Raw genomic sequence first — 21060 nt, forward strand, 5'->3', positions numbered from 1 at the left:
TACCAGGGCAGTATCCTTCCTAATATTGTTTGCTAGTGTCGAAAGTTCATGAAAATATAAAAATATTTTCTTTCTGGATGGAGATTCGATGTACGGCTCTTGAATAGTAAGAGCTGAAAGATTCTTTGGGAGGGAATTTTTCAGAATTTCCCATTTTATTTCCCTTTCCTGATCGTCGCAGCCCAAGTGATTAACATAGTTGGAAAGACTGTTCCAATAGAAGTATAACAAGGTCTCAACCGTTATTCTACGTTAAATACTGTAGAAGTTACAGATAATTTCCCCGAAGTCAACGATTTTTTAAATAAAAAGGGCGGAGGGGAAATCGTTAGTGAGTTTTGTGGGAAATGCTCAAGGGTGCCAGAATTGCACCCGGCAGTTTTAAATTCAGCACATCAAAATCTATAAGAAAACATCAAAAGACCTTGGTCACCCCAAAATGCAAGGTTCTCTTGCTCTGCCACCAGACTATTATGACGCTCTGTGGATGTCCCATGTTCCCTCTGTCTTTACGCAAGTTCACGGTGTGTCTGAACTGTCACAACCAGGTAGTATGTTAGATATACCCACACCAACAACTGACGTTCGCCTTATCTCCACTCGCATTCAACTCACGGTGTGAGGTCCAATTGAACACAGACCTCCACGAAAAGGGACAGAACTTTCTTGGTTACCTTTATAATTATACACAAAAGTATAGCGTTTGGTCCCGGGCAGTAGTTCTTGATTAAGCATAATAAAAACTATCTTGAATATAATTTATGGATAATAATAATAATAATAATAATAATAATAATAATAATAATAATAATAATAATAATAATAATAATAATAATAATAGGAAGAAGAAGAAGAAGTTAAAATAGTGTTTTTAGTTTTCCAGAAGAAAACCAAAATTTTCCTTTCTTTCAGGCCTCAAAAACACTAGTAGCAACACTTTTTTTGACTTTGTACATTGTAGCAGGCCCCCCTCAGAAACGACGGCCCCCCCTACACAAACCTGCTGGCTACACCCTTGCTGATTCGATCACAGGCCAGGCCATATAAGTTTGTGGTGAGCCAAAATTGAGCTTGTGGGTTTCCTCGAGGTTCTTCCGTTTCCTCCGTTATTCATTCCACCAATTCTTTCATAAACATTTGCCTTCATCAAATATCCGTTTCCTACATTATTTAAACATGAAATTAAAGACTTCATTTCATTCTCCACGTTAAGGATGAGCGGAGTTACTGTATAGTTTTGTTTCTTTAACCCGAGTGCAGTTAGTATATAAAGAATGCCGCTTTCTACGTGTGGTGACAAGTTCCATAAATAAGTCATCGTCCGGGAGATTTTGCGGAAAACACTCCTAATAACTAAACGGCCAACCAGAATCCTCATTTCAAACAATTGACAGTCAACTTCACGTGGAGTCTTAGTTGCTACAGTTCCAAATGTTGTCCTTTAAATTGGTGCTCGATTCCCTGTTCTCAAGACAAGCCTCCGTATTCTTACATTGCCTGAGATCTGTTTCATATTAGCCGTAGGATTGGGAAGAAAGAACAGATATAGTGGGTGTTAAGACGTTGCAACCCCACAAATGTGCTCCAAAGAGGGATACGAATGAGCCCGGCAAGAGTGACGAACCGAATATTCATCTGTCTTCTAGATAGGAAAACGAACCGGATATTCACCTCTTTTCTAGATAAGAAAACGAATCGAATATTCACCTGCTTTCTAGATAACAAAACCAAATATGGATGGAGAGAGGAAGGGATGCTGTTGTAAAAATCAGCATGGGAACTTCAAAGACATTTGCCGAACTGCACTCCTATTGAGTGAATAACAGAATCTTCCCCGTAACCAACTCTAGAAGTCATTACAAAAGGCGATACAATTCATATGGAAAAAAATAATAGTTAGTCGAATATAATTCGGAAAAGAAGAATTGCCTCTTACAGTCAACCGATACGAATGAACCCGGCAAGATTGTCGAACCGGATATTCACCTGTTTTCTAAATAAGAAAACCAAGAAGGTCTGGTTCATTATCAGTTATGGAAAATAGGTCATTAACTGTACAAGAAGTGGAGGCCGCACGTGATAACATCTATGAACTTCATCCTGTTATGAAGAAACTTGAAACAGAAAGTATTTCCAGGAAAGTCGAAGCTAAAAAGAAGCAATAAATGGACTAAAGAAGGACAGGAAGATTAAGTAAATCGAATGCTGGAATATTTGAAGGAAAATTTAAAGAATCGAGAAGAAAACAGCTGAAACAATGTCGTCCATTCTTATCCTAACGCTATGAATAATACTAAGAACAAGAAGGAAAAAATATGCGTCCATCTATGTACGGTACCAAGTATTCAAATAACGTCGAATCAATTCTAGCATCGCCATTTTCGTATGTTTTAACCCTCTGTAATTTCATACGGAGAACACACACATACTCACAGATGAATATATAAAACCATATGCGAATAAACTACGCAGTTTATCAGTAAATCTTAATTAGAAGGAACTGCGGCATCAGCAATTATATTTTATAAAGAATTCTGTTCCTTAGAAAAACAAGCTGTAACTAACAACTGTAAATGAGTTGGGTGAGGTTGTGAATGGGCGCTCTTTTTCTTAACTATCAAATTAACACTGAACCCAGATGGAAGGAAATGTTTTCTCTTCTCATTTGAGAAAGACTACTCATTCAAAGGCAAAAATTGTAAAACCACGCGGCATTTTTAAAACAGATCCATATGTAGGAGTTTCTTAAGAACAGGAAAGGGTTGCACAAGTGGTGGTTCCCAGACTTGATGCGAAAGAAATAATAATAATAATAATAATAATAATAATAATAATAATAATAATAATAATAATAATAATAATAATAATAATAATAATAATAATAATAATAATAATTTCTGTTGTATAATTGAGGGGGCACGGTGGCTGAGTGGTAGAGAGTTTATCTCCCGTGCATGTGATCCCTGGTTCGATCACGGACCAAGTAATTTTGTGGTAGACTACATCGTGTCCAGCGTTTTCTTCGGGTTCTCCCGTTTTCTCTCAGTTTCTTATTCTACCAATTCTTGTTTCTACTGGCTTAATCATCGTCACCCTTAGCCTAAAGGGCATAAACGTGAGATGTTAAACTGAAATGTTGTGTATTTGAATTTTGGTCCAATGGCTGGCGGATCTGCACTTAGGCTAAAGGAGACGATAAAAAAAATAATGGTAATGGTTTAATAAATGGTGAAATGATAACAATAACAGGAATGTCCTTAGCGGAATTCGAGTCTGTAATACACAGACTTTGCCATCGTCACCCTCATCATCATCATGATAGGTATTCTACCATTATTGGCAGGTCATTTGCGATGGCACAACTGAGAAGCTTCCATGCACCACGGTCTTCTGCTAACCTCTTCGTCTTCACGTACAATTTCTCTGTTTTGATATCTTCCATTTATTGTAGCCTCCCTCGGCCCCTTCCTCTCTTTGCTGCCACCATACCCTCTAGCACGTCCGTCATGACACAATTCTTTCTTAGCCAATGCCTCAACCAGTCTCTCTTCCTCTTCTTAATAATATCTAAAATTGTTCTTTTTCCCTCCACAATATCTACGACACTCTCATTCGTTTTCCGTTCGATTCAGCTAATTCTTTCCATTCTTCTCGCTGGCGGAAAATAGGTTTATGGAATATATTTGAACCGTTTACGCCTTAGGGTACATAGGCTTAATTTCTTTTAAAATATGTAATGATGGAAACGGATTAAATACTTTATATTTGGTATAGCTATATTTTGAACCTCCTACCTACTCACAGTACGCACTTTAATATAACTGACAATAAAAATCTAGTTCGAGGTGGATACTAACTGTGTCAACTTCTTCGTCGACTGGTTGGCCAGACCTGGGGTTCAAATTCCAAATTATTGCTTAACACAAAGCATTTATGCGGAGTATACTTACATTTGGACACATAGCCTGGTGTTCAGCGCCTCCGAAATTTTACAATAGACTTGAAATTCTTGAGAGACATGCTATTCGTCTTGCATTTAGGATAAAACTTCCGTATCATAATGCTGACTTGTATGACAAAATTACCTTTCCTCCGCTTGTTCAACACATAGCACAATTGCGTCATAAATTCATAACTACCAGTCTCCATGATCGTAAGGATATCTTTCTTGACACCATATTTACAGATTTACAACAAGAATCTCAATCTAAGTACTGCTATACACCACTCAGAGTTTTGCTTTCCATATACATCCGCACTCTTCCAGCATATCACCACCATGCCACCTTCTTCCGTCACCAACTCATCCGTCAACATCTTCCACATGTTTTTCCATCATAGCACTTGTCTCACTACAACACTAATCTGGGCTTACCCCATGTTTCTCATCAGTCCTGAGCCGCCCCAGGACAGAAGATTAATCTGCATTTGTCTGTACTAACATCTATATGTTGTGTTGTGGCGTTACGAGCACCTCACTCATCATCATTTTTCCATTTTCTACGTTAATTATTAGTTTCAGTTTTTTCCGCACTTTTTTGTTATCTTTTGTATGTGCACCTTTCCTTACTAGTTTGTTATTATTCATATATTATTAATGTTATTGTTATTTAATATCTTTATTTTTTGATTTTTGTTAGTGTATAATATAATAACAATAATTGTTTCACAGCTCTTTGACCAGCTATGAGTTTAATAAAGAATAATTGATGCTCCCACACCCCTGGCCAAGAGAGAGGGCGAAACCCTCTAGTGGCCGTTTCTTTATACCCATTCATTCCAAGTTCTTCAGCAATCAACCAATGTTATACTTAAATTGATGCCCAACACCCTCCAACTCAATAAATAAAGTACTGTCACTACCCACCACTCAAAAAAAAAAAAAAAAAAAAAAAAAAACCTGTGTCATAATTCGTTTCAAAGTGCCAAACCGTTTCTCCGTGATGCGATCACAAACAACAGGCAACATCGTTTCCAATATAGAGAAAACCTTTATAGAAAATGGCCCCTTTCCCCTTAAAACGGGAATTTTCAAATAAGCTGGGACACACATCCGGTTATTTTTAAGTTTCATCTTCCCAACATAACGGGCTCGTAAGGTGCTAAATTATTCGCTTAAGTTTGACAACCTTCCCTGTTCCTACCCTCCCCTTTAGGATACCCATTTTAATCAAAAGGACATGATAAAATAAAAACAATTCGAGGTACGTTGTAACTATATTCAAAAATTAATTTAAAAGAGTTCAGCCATTATAACTTTATGAAGTTTTATAAATTCTTCAATTTATAAATTGGTAGGGTTTTGCAGAGAGTCTTGTTAATTTAAGTAATATTTATTAGAACTTTATTAGTGATATATTTACTGAACAGAACCGATTTCTTGGAACAATTGCCATTTTTTCGTAAAGTGATACTGACAGTCATGTGCTTTATAGAACTTTTGGAACGAATGGTGATTTACAAATATTGTGAGATAATAATAATAACAATAAGAATAGTTTTAAAGTATACTGGAACGAACTCTATGCGTTAATACATATTATTTCTAACCATTAGCGTCAGCAGCATATAAACTTTAGGGGGGACTACCGAGTGGACTGAGATGTAGAGAACACCGGGAAGTGGGGGGGCCCGGGGTCTTCCCTCAGAAAATTTACAGGAAAAATAGTCTACGCACATTGCACTTCAAAACATTTTTGATTTAAAAAGCAAGCAAAAACTAAATATGTTATCTTGGATAGTCTAATTTTGGAAAATGTGGTGAAAAAAAAAAACATACACACATTTTACAGTTTGTTTGCTTATTCAAACAGTAAAATTCTACCTTGTTTTATACAATTTTTATTCAGAGCTCCTTCGTGGCTGAGCGGTTAGCGTACGCGTCTTTGGCACGAGAGACTCGGGTTCGATTCCCGGCGGGAGCTCATGTGGTTTGGATTCCACCTTAGTCAGCAGGTCCTGTCTCATATAGCCTCGCTGCTCAAAGGCATGTTAAACTGAAGATTAACTCAACTCAACAATTTGTAGTTAAATAATGCCATGTGCATGTCAAAAACAAAATATTGATAAAAGGTAGTGTGAAGGGATTACTAAGAAACAATAAAGTTTTGAAAATAAGTTTTAGGGTTACAAACCTACAACTAATGTAATGTTTTTTTTTCTTTCTTTTGTAAGCTAAACTTGGGCAAAAAGAGTTCATTACTTTAGTTTACTCCCCCTTCACAGGTCCAAAAACTGACTCCATTTTTTTTTTTTTTTTTTTTTAATTGGAAACAAACTTTTGGCTACTTTTTTCATATCCACTTTCTCTAACATTGTTTTATGAACTTAGTAAACTGCTACATAGTTGAGCCTCTTTAGGGTCGTAGTTAACCTACTAAAATGTCTTCGAGGGAACGTAAACAATGTCACAAATATTATGGGGGTGCGGACACGTCGCAGTCCCAGGTCAGATAGACGCCCGTATCACTAAACGAAAAAGGAATAACGCGTGCAAATGTAATGAAGGCCTTTTTTATTATTTCATATCAAACGTGAATAATTTTCACGTTTTACAAAAATAGTTTCCGAACCACTCGGGTTTAACGTCCCGAGGCTATATGAGACGCACGAAATCCTCGACATTACATAATGTACCCTAAGTATAAGAATATTGTATACGAAAGTTGTGATATATTATAAATTTTCTCTTACACTTTAAATATGCATAACGAAAAATACGTTACTTTTTCTAAGCGTATAATTCTACGCTGAATAGTTTTCGAAAATATTTTAGTGCTTGCAGAAATTTCACAAAATGTTTAAAACGCCTTGAATGTAAAAGTGCTACCATCTATTGGCAATATTTTCCAACCGCGTAATTCACTGGTGTACGACTGTGATAAATCTAAAGAGAGGGAGATAGAAATAAAGGAAGAAAAAGGTATTTTTAAAAATTCTATTTAAGGAATGAAGAGGTGTAGAAGCTCAAAAAAGAAAGAATGTAATCATTTTTCGGCCCAAATTTACAATAAGGATCAAGTCACACAAGAACGTATTTAGAGAAAGCTTTGGCCCTCCCCGAAATGACTTTGATAAGAGTTGTTTCTTCTTAGGAAATGATAAATGTAAATTTAAGTATCTATGAAAATACACCAGAAACCTATGAACGGAAGGGAAAAAGCACTTGTTCGAATGTTCAAGTTGATGATGATAGTTACTTTTCTCTTGCTTTCGTTTCTCGAGTGCGATTCAGAAATATACATTATCATAACACACGCTTTGAAGTATTCCAACTAAGATGTTATATCAGTGATTTATCTACACCTCCCTAACACCCTCCCCGCACCCCCTAAAATTTTCGGACACCTTCGTAAATAAATTCCTTACACCCCTCCAACTAGGGGAGTGCAATATTAAAAAGATTCATTCTCGTTCTGCCTAAAAGCCCTCCACGACTTTGTAAAAAAATGTTTTAATCCATTTTATTTTTAAGCAGAACAGGAATTTCCGTTCTGCCTAATCTTTGGAAACAGGGAATTCTATGCGAGGAGAAATTTTTTAGAGAAATGCAGCAAAGAAAAGCTTGACTCCTAGCGTGTTTGTGTGCAGATCGGAACTCATATATAAAATGGATGTAGAAACGAGGGCGGGAACTAAACCCAAGCGGTCAAAATGCAAGGAAAATTCTGACGAGCACAATCACAGGAGTATTTATTGGATGTACCAATGCACACCCTATATGATTTTTTTTTCTTTTCAATTGTCATATATTCTAAAATGTTATCTATATATTTTTTAACTGAAATAACTTTTTCTTTCTTTAAAATGCTGAAAACTTAATAAAACCTAAAAATGTTATAATAAAAGAGCAGATTAGCTTTAATTACTTTCACACATATCCATATGAAAAGTTCTGGGTATTCCTATTCATTATACCTTCAATACATTTAAAACACGTTTAGCATATTACAGTAAGACCATTCATTTTAATTAAGAAAAGTAACTGTGATGCTATTTGATTAAAAAAAAAGCCATTCTTGTGTGGTAGCATACAGCAGTCTTTTATTTTGAGTAATGTATAAATATTTATTTTAATTCTGAAATACTGATCAAGATTTTTTTTTTTTTTTTTTTAAGCAAAGATCAAAATGTGAAATATATACAGTACTTACTATAACAGTCTTACATCTTTTATTGGGTTTTCAGCATTTTTAAATGTTATTTCCATAAAGTGAAGAATTTTAGATAACATTTTTAGATGCATAACAGTCGAAGAAAAAATACATTCTTTTATTAATCTGCGCCTATGATTCTATCGCTTGAATTCAGTCCGTTTTGTCTGAATTTTCCTTGAGGTTTGTCCTCTTAAATTTTGTCCTGCATTCGCAACAATCTGTTTGGTAATTCTAACAGAGGCTGTAACAAAAATAATTATTTCTTCAAGTTTCATCATAATTTTTAGACGTTATTCTTCTTGTTCTTCTCGGAAAAATGACGAGGATACAGTTTATTATCAGCAGTGTCATTCACATCTACTTTGGTAAAGATGAATGTGATTTAAAAAAAAAAAAAAAAAAAATACCTGCGGACAAATGGAAAATTGATTGACTCAGTTGCAAGAAAGCCGTTTGACATTGTAACTGAAGCGAACATAAAATAAACTTAATTCGGTATAATATCAAATTATTTCACATCAAGATTTTATTCACTTTTTCAATAGTTCATCTCTAACATGCTAAGAGTCGCAGTACGTAAAAGGTGCCACAGTTCATATCCTCAAGGCATGTTTGGTCTTATATTAAGTAATCAATGCAAGAGGATGCATAAGGCGACTCTTAATGTTAATGTGCTACATCACAACTCCTTTTTCGGCATTACCTTATCAGCTGATTTATCTTATATACATAATTCTATACTATATGCAATAGTACCATATGTACTTCTATTTTCATATTTATATTGTCAGTGTAAATAGCAACAATACAAAATATTAATATCAATACTGAAATACTTGCATGTTTATTGTAGTTTCAATCAAATCAAAAGGTAAGATGATCGGGGATAAGGGTCGTCTTACGCATCCTTTTGCATTGCTTGCTAAATATGTGGTCAAACTTGTTTTGAGGATATGAACTGTGGCACCTTTTACGCACTGCGAGCAGTGGCGGTTTTGGCGGGTAGGCCGGGTAGGCACGGACCTACCCAAAAATTTTGAAAAATATATAAACACTAAAAGATACAATAAAGAGTAAATATATTTTCCACTTCTTATATTAATGGTAAATATTTACTTAATAAACAGCATCAACCACTACTGTAAAAGTAATTTCCTATTGTCATTAATCAATCAAATGTGAATATGTATCCATACGCGAGGGAGCGGCCCTACCCAAAATTAAAATCCTAAAGCCACCCCTGACTGCGAGTCTTAGCATGTTGAAGGTGAACTACTGGAAAACTGAATAAAATTTTGTGAAAAGACTTGATACTAGATCGAAGTAAGTTCGCGTTATCTTTGTTTCAGCTACAATGTCAAACGGTTTTCTTGCAACTGAGTCAGTCAATTTTCCGTTTCTCTGCAGGTAGTTTTTTTTTTTTTTTTTTTTTTAAATCACATTCATTTCTACTGAAGCAGATGTGAATAACACTGTTAATAACAGGACTATATCTAGTCATTTTTCCTAGAAGAACCAGTAGAATAACATCTAAAATTTATGATAAAACTTAAAGAAATAGTTATTCTTCTTACAGAATCTGTTACAATTACTAAAGACAAATTCTCTTGAGTAAATCCCTCTCTGGACAGAATTCCTCGTCTCGAAAGATTAGGCAGAACGGGAATTCCCGTTCTGCCTAAAGACTAGATCATTTGAAATATTTTCTACAAAGTGCTTAAGGGCCTTTAGGCAGAACGGGAAGACACCATTAAAAAAACTTGCTATTTTGGTTCTTAAAAGATTTTGAATTCTTGTTTCTAAGTGCCAATATATTATAATAAAACAACTTACTTTCGACAAGATAAATTTTCAAGCAAAGCACGCAACGCAAGATTGAATGGGAAATCAACCTTTACACGGCTGTGATCGTCACAACAACGTTTGATCAATCGATTCCCAACGATTTCATCTCGACTTCACACCGAGGATGAGAAAGTCGACGCTAATTCGCTATAGCTGAGGAAGGAAATCCAACGCAATCGTTCGTTGCATCATCGAATTTTAGTTTTTTTTTTTTTTTTTTTAACTAATTGAAAAGACGATAATAGTATACGACCTTAATTCAAGATTGCACCCCCCAGATTTTTCGAACACCCCCCCCTAAGTTCAAAATTCTGCATAAATCACTGTGTTGTATAAGGGAACTTATTTCCTGTCTTTACCAAATTTTAAAATAGGAGGAACATAGACAATGGATTGCCCATAAATATTCTCCGTTGACATTTCTATAGAGACATTTTTGTTAAAAAAAAAAAAAAAAAAAAGTAAAAGAATTTCGACTGATCAGCAGTCCTCTATTTGCAGTAGGAATAGTAGAGGCAAAGGTTATTATGTCTGAATCTTTTTCTTCCTTCCAAAAGAAATATCCTATTCTTTAGACAGTGAACCAAAACCATTGGCTCTAATATTCCAAGCATCATTTCTTTCTATCTTGTTTATAATTATTCATCTATGCTATAAAGTTAACGTTCCACTTTTCTTTTAAACATAGGGCTATTTGACGTTATTCCGAGAAAATTTGTTATTTATGCTATTCCGAGAACCATGAAAAACCCCACGCATATGGTGTTTGCCCACCACAAAGTACACTTGACGCGGGCTGGAATCGAACCAGGGACGTGGCGAACTAGAGATGAAAGCTCTACCACTGAGACATGGTTGCCCCAACATGAGGGATAGTCTGCTGCCTCGATGTTTTTAGGAGGAGCTATGTACTAAGTGTACTAATCGTTAACACTCCACTTTGTGTTCTTGTCATGTTGGAAACATTGACGTCACTAGCTTTTATTTCTTGGGGCAGAGGGGGAGCAAACAGAGGGGGAGAAAAATTGGGGCAGCTAGTTTTTTCTATATAGTTTTATATTGCAATACAATATCTCTGGGGGGTAGCCTCCACTGGCGACCTGTTGCCACTTGGCAGCAATGAAACTCTTTTGTCAACAAGACCCATAGCTAGGGAGTGGTCAGGGGATACTCCTGCCCCCTGCAACCACTTTAACACATGAGGCTTTCAGTTGTCAGCCTTCCTTCCCCCCCCCCCAAAAAAAAAGTTATCTTACCCTTTCTATTTCAGTGTTCTGACCAGAGTTAATACTGACTGAAGTTGTGTTTGCTTCTCCCCTTTCTGCTTTAATAGAATGTTCTAAAGATGTATCAGAATTTTTTGAATCTATCTATCATACTGTAAAAGGCCCTGAGTCATCACTTACTCAGTTAACCAAGTCTTATGAATGTTGACTTTTATAAATAAAGATTTCTTTTTATTTTACTTGACCTTGTACATGACGTTAAGAATTGGCTGCTCTATATTTCGGAAGATGTCTTACTTTTTGCCCTGCAATTAAACAGTTAATAAAGTGGTAATTAAAGGTAATGCACTTCGTTAAAACTTAATTGTTTAATTGTTCATATGGTCTCTGCTAGTTAGAGAAACATGTCAAAACATGTCACTTTCATTTCCGGTGTTTTATTAAGTGAATCCTCTCTCTCTCTTCAGTAAATGAACAAAACGTATTATTTTATTACACATATGGATAAAAAGTGTAGAATGTTTTATCTTGCACAATTATATTTTTTTAAAAAAAGTTACTTCAAAACTATGTTCATGATGTTATTTCCCTTTAATTTAAACACAACTTGTGTACATTTAAATTGTGACATGATACCGGAAGTTGTAGCAAAAAGCATGCCGCTTAATATTAATCGTCTGTCATATTAACTAGCTAAACTTCTTAATTGGTTAAAGAAACACAAATATCCTTTGGAGCAAAAGGACCGCCATTAAATCCTGATGTCCTCCTCTTGTCGCTCTGATCCAAAGATGGATAGTTTTATTTTTTTCTAAATTGGGTTGCCAATTTTTCCGTACTTGGTCCATCTTTTAAACTTTTTCCCGTCCCTCGTTTAAATTTAATCCGGGAGCTCATATCTCTCATATTTAAAGAAAACGTCAGTAAAATGTTATTTAATGGAAATGCCTAGCACGCCTTCGTTTTTATGGTACTCCCGAAAACAGGGTATTTAATAAGGAAGATAAAATGAATAAATTTCCGTGAAATACGTATTTACGTACATTATTTTTGTTGAATAACGCACACAATAATTCGTATGTACGTACGTGAATCTTAGTTGGTAATAGCTTTTCAAAACGCATATGTCCATGGGTACAGATACTAGAGGGCTGAGACGGATCGGGCAACCAAAGGTTGATTGGACCTATCTTATTTCTCTTCAAATTCTCATTGATGGAAGACACGCATCTGAATGCCCCTTCCCCCAAAGCAATACAGAAATCTGGCGCCACTGCCAAGGGCGCCCATCAGAGGGGGCAAGGTGGGGCGCTTGCCCCCCCTAAGAGAAAATCGTACTTGGGAATGTCGAAAGCCCAATAGAATTTTTACATTAGTTATAGTAAAATTTGAAACTATATTTGAAACCTCGCTTATATTTGCCCCCCCCCTTGGAAACCACAACATGGGCGCCCTTGGCCATTGCATGTAAGATTGTTTAACCCGAAGTTACAGCTATATTACTGGGGCATCACGGCTCTCTTCTGGAAACAAAAATTAAATCACTTTTTTCAAAATATGACTTACGTTACAATCAAAATCATACGTGGTTAGACATACAGACATAACATGAGATGCCTATAGTACGAAACATCTATAAATGATATAACACGTCCCTCTCCGATCAATTGGTGTGGCGCCCTTCCAATATACACCTCTGATATACAAGATACACCTCTAATCGTAAGACTAGTGAAAATATGTCTCAGAGAAACCAGCAGATTCGAACAGAAACATTTCTTGGATTTTCCTTATTTCCATCAGGCAAATGCCGGATGGTACCTTGCATAAAGGTACCAGGCCGTTTTCCTCCCTCCCTATTTCCCTGCATATTGTGTTCGCTGCAGAATATCACCCCTCAACTGGCTAAATAACCAGTAGATGGCGAAGCTCAGAAATAAAATTCCTAAGAAGGGAAAGTTGAGTCAACTGCTAGAAATCTTAATTCCGGGCCTTACCTTGGCATATACATGTCGTATATATTATATTGAGAAACTATTGTATTTTATGTATAGCTTCTTAATTCTTATAACTAAATTTCAGGCCCAGATGGGAGCAACTTTAAGAAAACCTGGTCCCATTACATTTTTCGCTCCAACTGATGAAGCATTCGAAGCTCTTCCCAGGGAATTGTTAGCATCTCTTCTATATGATTCTCCAGCTCTGACAGGTAAGTGGAAAAAAAATTATATATATATTAGTTTATATCCTTGCATACATTTAATATTAATACACAAAGTTTAAAATATATTATATTAGCGTATATATTTAGTAAAACATGTTAAGTTTGCCACTGTATCACTTGTAAAACACATTTGATTTGGTCGCTTATCTGTTTAACAATGTACACCGCTATCAATTGAAGATATAGCAGTTGGACGATATGTTTTCCAGACACTGTATTGTAAAAGGAAGGACGATGGAATCAGTGTTGGGAAGTAACGTAACGCAAGTAACGCGTTACTTTTTGAGTAACGTTTCCTAGTAACGCGTTACATTTTTCCAAAGTAACTGTAACGGTAACGCGTTACAAATTTTTAAGTAACGTACCTAGTTTGCGTTACTTTTTTCGCGTTACATTTGGATGAGTAACTACAATATATGTTTTTTTTTTTCGGTAACAAATGTTTCTTTCCTGTAGGTGAATTTCTCAGAATGAAACAATCGAGCATGAACTATGTATGTCAGTGACCTCGGGATCGATACACTCACAGACACACAGAGAAACAGATAAGTTCGTAGTGCCACTTGCTGTTTTTTGAAGATGAGGACAGCCTTAGGAAAATCACGTGTACTGATTGCAAGCACCTGGAAGATTTTGTCGTAGATTTTGACGGTGTCCCGACAAAACGTACCAGCGACAAAACGTACCACTTGAATTTTCGCGACAAAACGTACCACTTTTGACGACCTGTCATAAATGACAACCTATCATGGATTAATTAAAGCATTTCTGATATTTATTCCACGACAAAACGTACCACCTATATAAATTACAACCTGTCATGGACTAATTAAAACATTTCGCATATTTAATCCGCGACAAAACGTACTACTTCATGTTAGGAAACTACTTCCTCATGAACAGGTAAAACAACGGCAGTATAAGGTTGAGAAGAACAGACAGGTAATGTATCAAATTGTCAAAGTGCGGAAACTCATTTGTAAAAGAGGTCTCATTTACAGAGGAAATGTAGCAGCCTATAAACTGAAAGACACAGCTATAGATCATGGAAACTTTTTGGATATTATTCCTTTCTTAAGCAAATTTATCTTCCGCTTAAAAGTAATTTAGATAAGGTCACCGAGAAGAGTCATATACGAGGAAGTAAGCAGGATAGTGGTCGCATAACTTTTACTAAACACGGTGAATTATGTTTTGAATGCTATCAGCACACTTATCAGAGAAGATATTTCGAAAGAAGTCTCTCAAGCTTCAATATTTTCTGTTCTATTAGACACTACTCAAGATATAGTAGTTTCAGGCCAGTGCTCTGTTGTTTTACGGTATATTGTTAAAATGATTGTTAAACAAAGTATTGTTGTCATCGTAAAATGCATATCTACCACAGGCCAGTGTCTTTGCGGTTTACTGCTGGAAATTCTGCAGAAGTTGAACCTTGATATTAAGAAGTGTATTTGAAATTCAACCGATGGCTCAAGTAACATGCAAGGACAATATTCGGATTTTTTCAATTCACCTATGATCAGTTATACGTGTGATTCAGTTGATTTTGAGTTTAACGGCCCTTTTAGCAGCGAGGCTATATGAGACGCGACATATTGATTTACGGGAAATCCGAAGCACATGAGCTCCCGCCAGGAATCAAACCCAGGTCTCCCACGAGAAAGGCGCATACGCTAACCGCTTAACTACTAAGAAACTCAGTTACACGTGTGGTGTTACGCTCATATACTCAGTCATGTCATATGTGATCTGACAAAAAATTGCACTGATTCTGTGTCATTGTTCTGCTGAATGACTGTGCGATATTTATGCGTGAGTCTTATCAGCGAATGTACATTTGGAAGATCAAATGTTAACAAAGGCGTCTTACAGTTATTGCGGAAACAAGATGGTAGAAAACACACTGTTTTTCAGAAAAAGTTTGATCATTTTTCGAACCCAAAAAGTGCTTTGTATATAGAGTTGACAATAATAATTAAGAAAATTGCTTCTACAGAAAATATCAAACCAAAAGCTAGGTGTAAAGCGAAAGGATATATAAAAGATCTTCAAGTTCAAAACAATTCAGACAGCAGAAATGTTCGTTAAGATATTTCAAGTGACGACCTCTCTGTCAAACTATCTCCAAATAGAGGGTGCTGCTAGTGTAGTCCTATCGGATGGTGCAGACTACTCTGTTCCAACTGAAAGAGTAGAGAGATGATTTTGAATCCGTTAAGAATGCAGCATTAAGCTTTGCAGAATGGGCCAACAACAAACTTGAAGACTTAGAACGTGATTTTTTTTTTCTATTGACCTATCGACAATTCGCCTTCAGAGATGGACAAAGATCTTTCCTGTGAATATGAATATGAAGCTGCTTCTATCCAATGACCAGGTACTGCATCGAAGCATTCAACACAATATTGGACATGGTAGTTTTGAGTATTCCTTCAAGATTCAAGAAGCAATGTACTTTATGGATTGTTTGGACCCTAGCCACCTCAACCAAGTAACAGAACTTCCAGACGTGCTTTCGATAAACTTACATATTTTCTGAAAAACTTCAGTTAAGAAGTTTCCAAGATACTATAGATGTATTCTCTTGGACTTTTGAAGGATGTGGATATCCTTGAAAGTCAGTCTTGATGACGAGCACAACCGAGGAAAAACGACTGTGCTGATAGTGCAAGTGATTCAGAATTAGGAGAAAATACATTTGTTTGCAAGGAAAGCGAATGCAAAACGTGTTGCAAAATTGTCCAATGTGCTGCTTTTAAATTTTGCAGAATTGTAATTTGTGCAGTAATACTTATCCAGGTTTCCAGCATACAAATTTTTATTGACTTTGCCCGTAACTCAGATAACATGTGAAAGAAATTTTTCAAAATTGAAATAAACTGAAATACATTAAAAATAGGCTAACGAGTACCATGTCTCAGGAACATTTGAAAACATTTTGTTGATGTCTATTGAAAAAGATTTGTTAAAAAAAATATTTCGAATGCAAAAGTGATAGATACAGTAGCACCAAAAACTAGTACACTAAAACATCTGCTAATTTTGTAATATAGTATACGTTCTCCTTTAACTTCATATAATATTTTGAACAATTCAGAATAATACACTGATGAAAGAATATCAGGTTTTAATTGTCAATTGTTAATACTATTGACTTACTGTAGAAAGAAAACTGCAATTGATATATGACATTGAGATGCTGGTGGCCCTTGTGGGAGAAAGCGCCCGCGCCCCTCTAATAATGCCTATCCGTCTCTGATCCAAAGCCTGGATAAAGTGTGATGGAAATCAGCAAATATTCAAATATTGCATATGCAAGATTCTTGCTGGTCTTGGCCTGGCGAGAATCTTGCAGGTATGGTCTTAGTCTTAGTCTTGGTCTTGCATCGGTACTTTTCTCAGCACCAATCTGTTCAACTTTTAACCTTATTTTGGCCGATATATATATACTTATATACCGTCCTATCAAGTGGTACGTTTTGTCGCCTGACATTATTTGATGGCTGATTGGAAGACTCTTCGCAAGTAGCCCTCCAGGCAAGTGGTACGTTTTGTCGCTTGTCATTATTTAAAGTGTTTTTAGAAAACCCGTCACAAGCAGCCCTCAGGGTAGTGGTACGTTTTGTCGGTGGTACGTTTTGTCGCTAGTACGTTTTGTCGCGTATTCGATTTTGACAGCTTCAAATCAATACATTCAGTGAGTGAACTAGGAGTGCAATGATACCGGTAGTCTATTTTACTTTGATTGGTGTTGTTTTTATAAAGATGGAGAACGAAAATAGTTTACCCTTCGAACATTTGAAAGAATACTTTTTTCTTAAGAGCTGAGGATAATGGTGGACAGAATTTAAAAGTAAAGTATCTGAAGTGCCCCGGCGGAAAATATTTATCAACAACTAGGGTGTCATAATTAACGATTTACAGTAAGGTGTTAATATGAATAAACTGTGTTTTGATGAGCAGGTCTACTTTATTACTAGAAAATAGTTTGCTGGTGGTATGTAATATTGGAGTTCTTTCAGATAAGTTTGCTTATCCTAGAGTCCCGTTGATTATAGAGTAGTGTAATGTTTCTCTATATTCTTTATTTTTAATTTTACATAACAACATTGTTATTATTATATAATTAATTTAGCAGAATAATAATAAGCAACCATTTTTTCTAACGCATAGGGATGAACACGAGTCAAGCTAAAACTCGACTCGACTCGAATTCAAGTCGAGTTTCGAGTCAAGTCAAAGGTAATATCCTCGAGTCGAGTTCCGTGCCGATTCAGTTTTTCGCGTCGAATTTCGAGTCCAGTCGAGTTTGATAAATGGCTCGTTCGTTTTAAGTCGTCTTGAAATCATGGCCTGCTAACACTGGAAAACGAAAGCCATGGGATACTTTTAATGTTGCTCACGAGAGGGGACACTGCTCGCATCTCGTCTCGTCTCGATAACGAGACCACAAGAGATTTTTTATAACAAGCTCAGCTCGGCTCGGCTCAACTGAGAAGATGGCTCGAGCCGGCTCACTTGGGGTGAACCATCGGCTCGAGCTGGCTTGATAGGGATGAGCCATTTGCTCGGTTCAGCTCAACTGAGCCGATGACTCTAGCTGAGTCGGGTGGGTGAGCTGTTGGCTCGGCTCACTTCTCGGTTCGGGTCGATAGTGAATAAGCTGTGAGCCGAGCAGCTCGAGTCGTTGACAATTATAAACCCGAGCCGAGCAGTTTTGAAGATATTTGGCCAGTGTCCTATAACTTTTAACAGTGTTTGGCACGAGCCCGAATACTCAACCTAGACCCTCAACCCAAATTCAGAAGGTGGTGAACAATGTCCTTGACTCCTAGACTTCACAACTACCGAGGTTGCCAATCAACTAGTTTTTCAGTATTCAAATACAAACCGCCTATCTTTCTTTTTATATACAGTGTTGTTATAATTAATAATAATAATAATAATAATAATAATAATAATAATAATAATAATAATAATAATAATAATAATAATAATAGGCTAATAATATAAGTTGTAGTAGTACTAGTGTCATTGATAATAATTATACTGTCTATGTAATATACTTGAAGAATGTACTCGAAACTACACACCGGATTTGGCTCGAGTCGACTCGGAACTCGACCCCAATTCGAGTCGAGTCGAGTTCGAGGAAATTTTTCGAGTCGAGTTCTCGGGTCGAGCTCAAAGATGTCTCTTTCTAGTCGAATCGAGTGTCAAAGAAAACTCGCTCGAACTTGCTCGTTCCATCCCTACGAGTAACGCAGTATGGCATTTTATCAATGTTACATTATATGAACATGTTCATATATCAAGTAAAAATTTGTCCTTGCATTTACATAAAGCGATTCAGAACATGCAATAATAATAATAATAATAATAATAATAATACAGTGAAACCTCTCTAAAGCGGACAGCCTTGGGGAATCAAAATCTGTCCGTTATAGAGAGATTTCCGCTTTAGAGAGGTATCAATATTTCCTTACGTAAAGTAGTAAACAATGTAATGTCCAATTAGAAAAAAAATAATTGCATGAATCATGTATTTAAGAATATTACCAAAATGATACTGAACCTGCATTATCCGCTGCCATTCAATACTCTATGTCAGAGTTTCCTAACCTTTTTCAACTTGCGGCACACTACAGGTGTAACTTAAATTTTCGCGGCACACTACGGGTGTAACTTAAATTCTCGCGGCACACTCATAGATATTATTATTATTAGTAGTAGTAGTAAATAGAAAATACCGTCGTATTTTTTTCTGTGATTACTGACCACCTTCTCACAGAGAAAAAAGCTCGATCACTGGTTTTCCCCCATCGTAAATCATTATACTTATTTTTCATTCTAATTCAAAAATAGAAAACAATTCCAATGAAATATAGGACTCAGCCTTTTAAAAATAAACTTACTTTTTGAAGACTGTATCCAACCTTTCACTAAGGAAGATCACTAAATCACAAACGAATAAACAAATCAATTGTACTTTTAAAACAGATGGAGGTAATTTGTATGAGTGTTTGCTTTGTCGAAAGGGTAGAATGAGATTTTAAAATTTCAAGTTACGAAATAACCTGTAACAATAAAGAAGCAATAATGGTCATAATAATGATAATAAATATTTTTTTGAACATTAAAAATGTACAGACAAGTAACACAGTGTAAAACTTATAATTTATTAACATGGTTAATATACATCACAATTTTTAAATATTAATAAAATTCTGTTTTCGAAACAGTCTGTGTAGTAGTAATGTATGTATATACATTAATATATTACAATTACAGTAAATTTTTCCATTCTAGAGGTTCATAGTAATGTGAAACAAAAATACACATTTTTCCTGTCTTGTAATTTTGTTGCTATATAATTAATAATTTTGTTTTCATTTCCTCGCGGCACACCAGTTGGGAAACACTGCTCTATGTTCTAGACACAACATGGAGATAAGATGTTATAGTTTTCTGCACTTTACACTTATCACTACTTACTACGTTTACATATGTTCCTTTAATTTGTAGGTTAATTGCAGTCCAGTAGTGTCATTTTCTTTTTTTTTAGACAATATGCGTACCCGAGGACAGAAGATACTAAATTTGTCTTCTGGTTGGTCAGAGATTATAGAGGGACAGTAGAATAACGTGTCCGCAGGCAACTGTCAATCACTTTTGTGTCTAAAACAGGTTGAGTGTGAGTGAAATGCGAGCAAAGGACATGAGGGTGTTGTTAAACAGATAATGCTTCGTCTGGATTGCTGAGTAGACAGTTGAGGAGGCAAAATGTCACAATGCTTCCTTGGTGACACATGTATGAAGTACCGGTACTAAAAATGAATTTTTACTGTATTTTTCAACTGTTTCTAGAGAAAGTGTCCGTAATACAGAGGTAAATAATACCTATAAAAGACAGAAAATAATACTGTCCGTGTCCGTACTATAGAGTGTCCGTTTTATAGAGGTTTGCCAATATGATTTTTCCTATTACAGTGTTTGGGGATTACAAAATATGTCCGTTACGGGAGGTGTTCGTTAGTAGAGGTTTCACTGTAATAATAATAATAATAATAATAATAATAATAATAATAATAATAATAATAATAATAATAATAATAATAATAATAGCGGTAGTAATAGTAGTACGGAAAATTGAAGTCAATTTTTTTCACATTTTTAAAGTTGCGGACCTAAAAGTAACGCGTTACTAACGCGTTACTTTCGAAGTAAAGTAACAGTTACTTTTGGGGGGCAAGTAACGCGTTACTAACGCGTTACATTTTAAGAGAAAGTAAAGTAACTTGTAACGCGTTACAGTTTTACAAGTAACTTACCCAACACTGGATGGAATATCCATGACGGTCACCTAATCTCGAGGATTTCATCACCGTCGTAAGAATTAGTACCAGTTGCCTGTTGGAAACTTAGAAGTTTCTACACATGACGATACTCAGTTAATCTTTCACCTTCACGTACAAGCAGGGCCGGATCCAGGATTTTCTGACGGGGGGTGCACCAATAACTACCAGCACATTTGAAATGAAATTTGAATTTTTAAAATGCTTTCAGGCATAGTCTATCTGGGGTGTGAATGGGAAACTGCCCTGGA

At 35.9% G+C, this 21060-nt stretch overlaps 1 protein-coding gene across 3 annotated transcripts in view; it reads left to right on the plus strand.

Moving 5' to 3' along the window:
- The window catches only part of LOC145681030 (transforming growth factor-beta-induced protein ig-h3-like), a 125372-nt gene that overhangs the window by 61229 nt on the left and 43083 nt on the right, over window positions 1-21060 (plus strand). For all 3 annotated transcript variants that reach the window (XM_081752337.1, XM_081752336.1, XM_081752338.1), the window contains exon 7: window positions 13310-13436. In XM_081752337.1, coding sequence (XP_081608463.1) covers window positions 13310-13436 — 127 coding nt within the window. The remainder of the gene's footprint in view (window positions 1-13309; window positions 13437-21060) is intronic.

Source organism: Thermobia domestica, chromosome 3 (genome assembly GCF_964235325.1).
Source record: "Thermobia domestica chromosome 3, izTheDome1.hap1.1, whole genome shotgun sequence".
Classification (NCBI taxonomy): Eukaryota; Metazoa; Arthropoda; class Insecta; order Zygentoma; family Lepismatidae; genus Thermobia; species Thermobia domestica.